General features: G+C 37.5%; 1 protein-coding gene across 1 annotated transcript in view; it reads left to right on the forward strand.

Moving 5' to 3' along the window:
- The window catches only part of SEC24D (SEC24 family member D), a 118,118-nt gene that overhangs the window by 92,289 nt on the left and 15,583 nt on the right, over positions 1-10,246 (forward strand). The window contains exons 14-19 of the mRNA XM_011977605.1: positions 1,150-1,266; positions 2,384-2,554; positions 5,495-5,591; positions 5,717-5,862; positions 7,246-7,384; positions 8,140-8,258. Coding sequence (XP_011832995.1) covers positions 1,150-1,266; positions 2,384-2,554; positions 5,495-5,591; positions 5,717-5,862; positions 7,246-7,384; positions 8,140-8,258 — 789 coding nt within the window. The remainder of the gene's footprint in view (positions 1-1,149; positions 1,267-2,383; positions 2,555-5,494; positions 5,592-5,716; positions 5,863-7,245; positions 7,385-8,139; positions 8,259-10,246) is intronic.

A 10,246-nucleotide genomic window follows, 5' to 3' on the forward strand; every position in this document is an offset into this window, starting at 1 on the left:
CTTCCTTCCTTCCTTCCTTCCTTCCTTCCTTCCTTCCTTCCTTCCTTCCTATCTTGCTCTGTCACCTAGGCTGGAGTGCAGTGGCACGATCATAGCTTACTGCAGCCTCAAATTCCTAGGCTTAAGCAATCTTCTCACCTCAGCCTCCTGAGTAGCTGAGACTACAAGAATGCACCACCATGCTCAGCTAATCTTTTTATTTTTGTAGAGACCAGAGTCTCACTATGTTGCCTGGGCTGGTCTCAAACTCCTGAGTTCAAGCAGTCCTTCAGCACTGACCTCCCAAGGTGTTGGGATTACAAGCATGAGCTACTGTGCTCAGCTCTTCAGGATTCGTAAGGATAAAAGCCACATATCTGATCAGAGCCATTGTCTCCACTTCAGAGGCAGCCCTCTGGAGCAGTGTGCAGTGTGGTTTGGTGAAAGGCAGGGGTTGGAAGGACAATATATTGAATCATACTTAATTCCAGGAAGTTTTGCTTAGTAGGTTACTTCTTAGCTCCTTAAATAAGATTTTAAATCTTGATTCTTAATGCTGACTTGACTGTCATGGAGCTTGATTCTTCTTTTTGTTGCTTACCAGAGACTGCAGGTATATAATCTTGATCCCACACTTTTCCTTTTGGCATCCTGCCTCGTAGCTGGTTCCTGGTGTCTACTGTTGCCACACCACCACTACGTTCTTATGCATTCTTCCTCAAAATACCACTGTAGCTTTAATCCGTGTTTGCTGAAGATTTGAAATAAGAGCTTCTCTTGCATCATCATCCTGGGATTTCTACCATCTACTTTATATTGTGAGATTTACCTGGTCCTGAAAGACTGTACTGTAGGCTAAGTAAGAAAGTATTTCATTGTAATACATCATTTTAATAGTTTTCTTAAAGCGTCATGATACACAGACCTATCTTTAAATGTTGGCTCTCTTTCATTTACAAATTTTATGACTTTTGGCTTGTCCTCTCTCAGCTTCAGTTTTCTAATCTATAAAATAGAATAATACCTGCCCAAGGACACAAAGGTTATTATGAGGGTTAAATTAAATGAGTATAGTGCTTAGCTCATAGAAATAACTTATATTTTGTTTTCTGATTCTCTTAAAATGTTCCTACTCAAGCCATTTTCTGTGGGATTTTGGGTTTTTTTTAGGCAGCAGACTGTCCTGGGAAGCTGTTCATCTTCCATTCTTCCTTGCCAACTGCTGAAGCACCAGGGAAGCTCAAAAACAGAGATGACAAAAAACTGGTTAATACAGACAAAGAGAAGGTACTTTGTAAACAGTTACTCTTTGAGTATCCATATGTCAGTTATTAAGAGATGTTAAAGAGGCAATGTGTTCTTCATGTAAGAAAAAAGGGGAGAAACTAAATCTCATAAATTAAGTCCAGAGCATTGTATATTACAGGAATATTTTGGATTACAAACAACTTAAAATATTTTATATTCCTAGAAAAACCATGTCTGAAATATGTAAATTAAAATAATGCCCCAGGCCAGGCACAGTGGCTCATGCCTGTAATCCCAGCACTTTGGGAGGCCAAGGCGAGTGGATTATGGTCAGGAGATCGAGACCATCCTGGCCAACATGGTGAAATCCCGTCTCTACTAAAAATACAAAAATTAGCCTGGCATGGTGGCGAGTGCCTGTAATCCCAGCTACTTGGGAGGCTGAGGCAGGAGAATTCCTTGAACCCGTGAAGTGGAGGTTGCAGTGAGCCAAGATCGTGCCACTGCACTCCTAGCCTGGGTGATAGAGTGAGACTCCATCTAAAAAAATAAAGGGTCCCAAACTTTTTCATGGATAATCAGTGTAAGAGAGACTGAATGATGAGACTATTATAGAAATGGAGGAAGTGGGGGAAATGCAGATTGAAGATAAAGGGTGGAAGAAGAATCTAGACTGTACCATCTGACAATACCCTTTGGAGGCAGAGGCCTGAGGCATGAAGCACAGGTGTGGGGATCTCAAAATATGCCTTCACCTAAAACCTCTGACAGTGTAGGGGAACGTCTGTGGGAAGGATAAGGTTATGGCTCCAGGGATCCAGCTAGTGCTTACATGACAACACACAAGTTGCCTCATCTAGTCTGTAAAGTAAGAGCTGCAGTATCAGCTCCATTAGGATTGATGGAGTATCAAATAAAATTGAACACACAATTATTTCACACAGCATGGACCTGGCACAGACTGGGTGCTCAGCAGGTGGCCACTGCACTGATGATGACCACAGTGTGTTTCTTTAGCCCAGTTCACTTAATGGGAAAATGTCTATTTCTCCATTTTGAAAATTCAGTAAGAATTCAATAGAAATTTAAAATTTAAACCAAAAACATTTTGTAATTTTTATTTTTTATCTTTTATTTTTTTGCATCTTTTTTCCAGATACTTTTCCAGCCCCAAACAAATGTCTATGACTCATTGGCCAAGGACTGCGTGGCTCACGGCTGCTCTGTGACACTCTTCCTCTTTCCTAGTCAGTATGTGGATGTGGCCTCGCTGGGGCTGGTTCCTCAGCTCACTGGAGGAACCCTTTATAAATATAACAATTTCCAGGTAAATGCCAGCAATTTGTTCACCTTGGTCTTGTACTCCCGTTTTAATTTTAGTTGTTTAGATTATGGGTTTAAAAAGCTGTGTTCCCTGGTAGATGACACATATAAATTCAAGAGCAGATGGAAAACAAGGTATACTGTTGGTCCTTCTTATCAGGAGAGTTCTGTGTCTTGGCTTCAACCAACCTCGGATCAAAAATACTCAGAACAAAATATTGCATTATACGGAATATGTACAGACTTTTTTCTTGTCATTATCCCCTGTAGTATAACAATTATTTACATAACATTCACATTATATTGGGTATTATAAGTAATGTAAGCTGAGCGCAGTGGCCCAATGCCTATAATCCCAGTGCTTTGAGAGGTTGAGGTGGGAAGATCACGTGAGGCCAGGAGTTCAAAATCAGCTTGGGCTATATATATAGCAAGACCCTGTCTCTACAAAAAATTTAAAAATAACTAATCTAGAGGTGATTTAAGGGATATGTAAAATGTGTGTAGGTTATATGCAAATATGCCATTTTATGTCAGGGACTTAAGCATCTGGTAGATTTTGGTATCTGGGAGGTTCTGGAACCAGTGCCCCACAGATAACGAGAGATGACTGTGCGCGCGTGTGTGTGTGTGTATGTGTGTATATATGAACCATATATATTTATGGTTCAGCAATTCCATACTTCCTAAGTATTTGGTGATAGAATGAGCTCATTCGTCCTCAGAGTTAAATATCAATATGAGCTTTCATAATGGGGAAAATATATTTTATGTAAAATATACTTAAGATAATACTTTTAAAAGTGACTGCATATTTGTTTTAAATTATTGGGATTTTAGGGATCAATTCATTACACTTCTCTTTTCCAAGCCTGAATTGAGAGAGATTCAAGAGATAATCAAAATGTCAGCACTGTAATGGACCTGAGTCTGTAGGCAGGTGGGCTTGCTGATTCACCCCTGAATTTGACAAACTTATACACCCAGGCACACAGTGGGCACAATTTGAGTTTCTCCTGTGGATCCGTGTGCCTTGAAAACATACTGTATTGAGGGACAGAAAATATGTGCCTCCTGCAGGCAAGCTGCCTTCCTATGAAGAGGACCCAGAAGAGGCTCAGCTGTGCCCACTCAGTTCCTTTTCCCAAACTTATTAATCGGATGAGTCACTCCCCTCACCTAAGGAGAAGGGGTCAGGGGTGTGCCTCTAATGTGTGTGGCTGGGCAGACATGGAGGCATGGACTGGGAAGGTGTGTTCTCCAACATAAATGACAAATGTTAGTCATCATCTATTTTTATTAATCATCAATAAAATTATTAATAGAGACCAGTTACATATTTATATTATAAACTAAGGGACTTGATAAGACCAAAGATTGTAAATGAAATGAAATTGAAAAAGCTTTAACAACTCTTTCTAAGACTTCTGGATAAAAGTATGTTTTTTCAGGCACACTCTACAAAATAAACTCTTAATAATCATACAGAATTCTAACCCTTACTCATTCTACCCACATTCTGGGTATTGAGGTACATGAAGCCTCTCGTGCTGATCAATTTTAGCTCCTTTTCCAGCTAGGGGGATAAATTTCACAGAAGCTTTTTCTTCCCACTTTTCCAAAAAGGACTTGATCATCTTCCATTCCTGGCATATGTGAATTGTACTGGGGTTCTTGCTAGGTTGTTTGCTATGTACTGGTGTGATCATCTACCTGGTAGTGACTTGGCTTCAAAGAGCAGCCTACTAAGTGATGTGTAGGCAGGGGGTGCTCTGCAGTGTAATCATCCAAGCTTATTACTTTTTTTTTTTTTCCTATTTCTTTACGTTTTTGAGTTACGTGCCAACTCCATGTACTTTCTGATATAATAAGGAATATTTACTTGTACCTCAATGTATTCATAATTATTACTGATTCCTTCAATCTTACTAAAAAAGAAATGTTATAATCCAGCAGAGGAAAAGCCTGTAAGATGTAAACAGGCAGTAAAATATTTTATAATAAAAGAGTGTTAATGTTGCCTATGCTGCTATTCAGTTGTTTGTATTTACTCCAATTGTTGCAAAACTGAATCCTACATAGCATTTCTTTCTCATCTTCAACAACACAAACTTTAATAGTCTTTTTCATTCAATAACATTATAAGATAAAAATGATGATCAAGAACTGTGCAGGCAGCACCCAGTTGTATGTAAGCAACTACAGGGATTATTATAAAGATTGTGTCTGTAATCTCCATCTTTCCTTTCCTCCTTCATTCCCTTCGTGTTTGGGACTGGGGGGAAAAGATGAGATGCATGTGTCAGTGTCAAATAGTAGTGAGAATTTCCTAAAGAGCTTCACTGACAAGGTCAGATGAGAAGCTTTAGAAGCTCAGCTAATTTGTTTACTCTCTTGGGTAACCTCTGAGCTCAGTACTGTGCACATGTGCATATTATATAAATGTTGCTTAGTTGTGGAATGTGGACAGTTTTCAGAAATATGATGATTGTAGAGTAGTTAACAGGGCTAGGAGAAAGGGTTTCTACTTTTCCTGACATAGCTTCACAAAGCTCTGAATGTGGTCAGAGTTTTTAAAAGCCCCAATTGCAAGGCCTTTCCCCTGCCTCATTAAACGGGTATTATACATTGGGTCTTAACCTTGTCTCTAACCCTAAGCCACTGAGTGGATCACTTATGCTGTCTTAATTTTCCCATTTGCAATTAATAATCGATTTTCTCATCCAAATTTTAAAACGAAAGAAAATAATAGATGAGATTGTAGTTTCAAAAGTTAAGAAACAGTCTCCAAAGATGCTATATTTTCTTTAACCAAAGAAGCATAAGATATATACAAAAATATGCCAAATCAGGATTTAAAAAATACCTCAGGATTAAAATGAGAACTGTTATTTTAAGTATTTTACTGCCATCTGGTGGACATTGATCAGACTTTATTTTTTAGATGCACTTGGATAGACAACAATTTTTGAACGACCTCAGAAATGATATTGAAAAGAAAATAGGCTTTGATGCTATTATGAGGGTTCGTACCAGCACAGGTAATTATCGTTTATACAATTCTTCAAGTCTCTCTTGTATAATTGTTTCTTTTTCAAATTAATAACAGGCCAACAAAGAAAATAACAGTAAAATAAAGAGAAAATTTCCCTTTTTCTCGTTTTAGGTTTCAGAGCCACTGATTTCTTTGGTGGAATCTTGATGAACAACACCACCGATGTAGAAATGGCTGCCATCGATTGTGACAAGGCAGTGACCGTGGAGTTCAAGCACGATGACAAACTCAGTGAAGACACTGGAGCCTTAATCCAGGTGACTGAGAGTTTATTCCCATCTTTCGTTTTTTTGTTTGTTGCCGACAGTGATCAGTGGGGAGACTGAAATACCATCAAATGTGTTAGTCTCTTCATAAAAACTCAGCTGTCTTTCTCCAAAGTCAAAAGTCAGTAGATTAAAGTACTCAGTTGTGAGGATTCTCCGTACTCATTCATATTTGCTACTTACATGAAGTGACAATTATGTGTCATTGCGTGCAAGTCCAGCAAACTTGTGGTAAGTATCACAGGCATTAGCAAACTGACTTCCAACAGGATTCATTTCTGTTAGCCTTCAGCACCTATTTATGTCTACCATATGTATATTAATTTGCTAGAGCTTCTATAGAGTGAGCAGCTTAAACAACAGAGATTTATTTTCTCACAGTTCTGGAGGCTGGAATTCCAAGATCAAGGTTTCTGAGGGCCTAGAGGGAAGGATCTGTTCCAGGCCCCTGTCCTTGGTTTGTAGATGGTTTTCTTCTCCCTGTGTCTTCACATCATCTTCCCTCTGTTACATGTCTATATCCAAAGTTTTTCCTCTTTGAGGACACCAGTCATAATGAATTAGGGTGCACTCTAATGAACTCGTTTTAATTAATTTACTACTTTAAAGACCTCATCTCCAAATACTTAGATACTAGGGGGTTAGGACATTTGAGGAGCCACAGTTCAGCCCATAATACTATGTTAAGCACATTGTCATATTATAAGCAAGTGGAATAGGATTTGGCTTTGTTTAAAGTGAAACTAACTAGAAGCCATGGAGACTTTGAATTAAAACAAGAAAAACTATGACCACGAGATATACATGGTCATAGTTTTCAAACATTAGCATCATCTTTAAAGGATGAAGAGAGGCTGGCATTAGGTTGAGGAAGAACTTTTAATTAAAGTATTTTTTAATCACAGATATTTGGGAAAGTGCTTCTGTCTATGCATTCTTCAAATGTATATCATCAGCATAAGATCTAAGTCCATTGTGAAAGCTAGTTGTATGTTTTTAAGACAGTGAGCCTTGAGTAGGGCTCTGAGCACCTGGAGGTATTGTTTGGGGACCTGGATCCCTGGTAATAAAACATGAGCTATGAAAAATGCAGACTAGTTGTAGAAATGTGAATAGATATTTACATGTGAATCACTCAACAATTTAAACCAGTGAAGTGCTACATTGAAATCCAGCAAATGGATGGGTCATTATTCTCCCATACTTCCTGTTGTTCATTCTTTAACAATAATAGAAAAAAAAAAAACTGTGGAAAAATAGTTAGAGGTCTTTTATCTATCTGTACACAGTGTTTTGTAAATGCAAATAAGATCAAGCTAGCTTGGATGGATATGTTAATCAGAAAAACATGTGACCTCAATGTTGCTTCTACAGTGTGCTGTGCTTTACACAACAATCAGTGGTCAAAGAAGACTTCGGATTCACAATCTTGGCTTAAACTGCAGCTCCCAGCTAGCTGATCTTTATAAGAGCTGTGAGACAGATGCTCTTATCAACTTCTTTGCCAAGTCAGGTAACACTGCCAATCCTGAGGTTCAGTAAACCTTGCTTAGTAATTCAGTCAAGATATGTCAGTAGCTGAAAAGGACTGTAGTTTTGCAACCTTTTGGTGGGTAAATTCAGAACTAATAAAAGCAAAGGTTGAGAGAGAATAGTCAGCATTCCTAACTCTAAATTAATAAGTGAGATAACTCAGTTCAGGGCCAGGCTATACAGACTTACTTAAAGTTAACTTGTGGAGTGGCAGTCTGAATTGAAATTTAGGAATATTATGCTTAGACCCTTATTATGGTATGTGATCATGCCGTCTGACACACTGGGTTAATGAATGGAGACCATCTCTAATGTTAGACTCAACTTGCTTATCTATACCATGATAACTATGAAATAGAATGGGCCCAAGGTGGAATTTTCTTTGGCTTTCCTTGAGAAATTCTACACTAAGGTTTGGAAAACATAGCAATCCAGCCTGTAAGAAGTCAGGACGTCAAAAAATGACTAATTGGCCTGTCTTTTTTTTTTCTGTGTGTACGATTCTAATATTCTGAAGATAAATCTGGCTGTAGGTAGATTAGTGCTCTCCATTAGTTAGATCATCATATTTAGTCAAGAGGAGACCATTAGCAAATGACTTGAATAGATTTAAATGCTATTATTCTTGCTGGGTGGTCTGAAGATAATAGCAACTTGTTCTTTTTTATTTGATTATTTGAAGAGACCAGTGTCTGAGCTAAAACTCGTGTCCTTTTCATTGTTTTGTGCACATAGCTTTTAAAGCAGTTCTCCACCAGCCTTTGAAGGTCATCCGGGAAATTCTAGTTAATCAGACTGCCCATATGTTGGCATGTTACCGGAAGAACTGTGCGAGTCCTTCTGCAGCAAGCCAGGTGAGCACCTATTGTACATAGATGTTAAAGTGTTACAAACGACTACTCATTTCTTCAGCACGTAGCTATTGAAGGCTTATGATGTTGCAGGCACTTCGATGCTGTTATAGTAAACCGTGTAGCTGAGAAGATTAAGAATGCAATTTGGGGGGCTGTGGGTTTTTTTTTTTATAGCCAACATTTAAAAATTTGAACAAAAAAATGGATGTACATATTTAGTTGACAGTCACTGCAGTATGTATAAACAAAAGAATGTTATATGTAAGAAGTGTCCTAATATAAACAGGATTCTCTTTTGTATCCAGAGATGGGTATTTTGTTATGAAATGTGTATGCTTAAATGTATTTTAGGCATATTGACAAAGTTGACATAAGCTGATGGCAGTAATAACATATTTTATAAACAAATATAATTTATAAATATAAATACTGGAATTCTTTACATTTAAAAGTTATTAACAGGTGTGAAGAGTTTTCAAAGAATTGACTCCATCATTTAGTAATTTGAAATTTTAGAAGATTCTTTGAATAAACCACATTTAGTCTCTCTCCTATAAAAGGAAAAGCAGAACCTCAAGTCCACATTTATTTTTGCATTTGCTTGCTTGTTCACATTCTTGTCTATGTCAATAAAAGTTAGATGGCGTTTTTATAGCTGTGTATCAAATATGTGAATATAGAATTTTAACTAAAACAGCAACAGATGGGAAAATTTTCTAGTTCATTCATTGTCAAAAGTGAGTGTTGAGAGGACATCAGAAGCCCCACCTAAAAGTAAATCCTCAGCAGAAAAGAATACAGATAAATTTTGGGCCCAAATGCGCAATCTGGGCAAAGAAGGAAAACAAAACAAACACATTTACCAGATGGACTTTTCATAAAAGTTCCTTTCCACGCTGTCCAAAGTGATTAAATTAGTCATCCATTCTTTTATCTCCTGTGTTGATAATCATATAAGCAACTCCTGAATCTATATAAGTAGTCAGTCTTCTTTATTATTCAGAAGATTTGCCATTTTAGTCAACTCAGATATCAGTACTATTTCATAGCATGCTTGTTCAAGTTACACAAAACCCACCAGGTACACCTGGAGTCTAGCCAGAAGGTAGTCCAATCATGAGCACTGTAAACATTGACCTCATTTTACTGTTTGTCTTAGAGCTACAGAAACATGATTCTGTTTCTGGAGTATCTCACACTTCAGGAGCATTAGTTGAAGCAGTGCAGATACAGTTAGTGTCCTCTCTGGACATTCATTTGTTAACTTTGAAACAACTGGATTCAAAGACCTCAAGTTAAAAACAAACTTACTGCCTATTTATGGAAGAAAATAAAACCTGTCATTTTATTCTGGTTTAAAAGTTAAAAGCATTGTCTCTACCACTGGATAACCTGTTTGCAAAATTAAATTATTTCTGGAGTAAAAACATTATGATGTTAAATTTTCTCTGAATAAGTTGATAGAGATTATTCCTGTTCTTATAATAAGGTGTTTCCATTAGCACTTTTCAAGTGTGCCTTTCAACCAATGGTATGTTTTAAAAAAATAATGTAACTTAAGTACCTTATGATTAACCATCATGGAGTCTAGAAAATGTGGAGATTCTAAAACAGTATTGTCTGAAAACATAGAATAGTTGGACTTATTCTGTTCAGAAAATCTAACTGTAAACTTGGTACTTTCCTACAGTTCACTTGTGAAAAATAGTATCTATGAAAATGGAGAGATTCCTAAAGGAATTCCAGTATTTTACCATAGCGCCCAAAGTTTCCTTGACCCAAGCAAGACCATCAAGGAGCTATTTGGATTATGTAATACTGGACCTCAGTAGAACTACTTTTACTGAATTGCTGAAGCCAAAACTAGGCTGCAGCAAGAGAAGGCAATTAGGGTACAAAATCTAAGGAAACTGTCACTCTGAGGATCATATGATAGATGCTGGGTTAAGACATATGGCTGGGCATGTTGGCTGATGCCTATAATCCCA

This window comes from Mandrillus leucophaeus, unplaced genomic scaffold, assembly GCF_000951045.1.
Source record: "Mandrillus leucophaeus isolate KB7577 unplaced genomic scaffold, Mleu.le_1.0 Scaffold181, whole genome shotgun sequence".
Lineage (NCBI taxonomy): Eukaryota > Metazoa > Chordata > Mammalia > Primates > Cercopithecidae > Mandrillus > Mandrillus leucophaeus.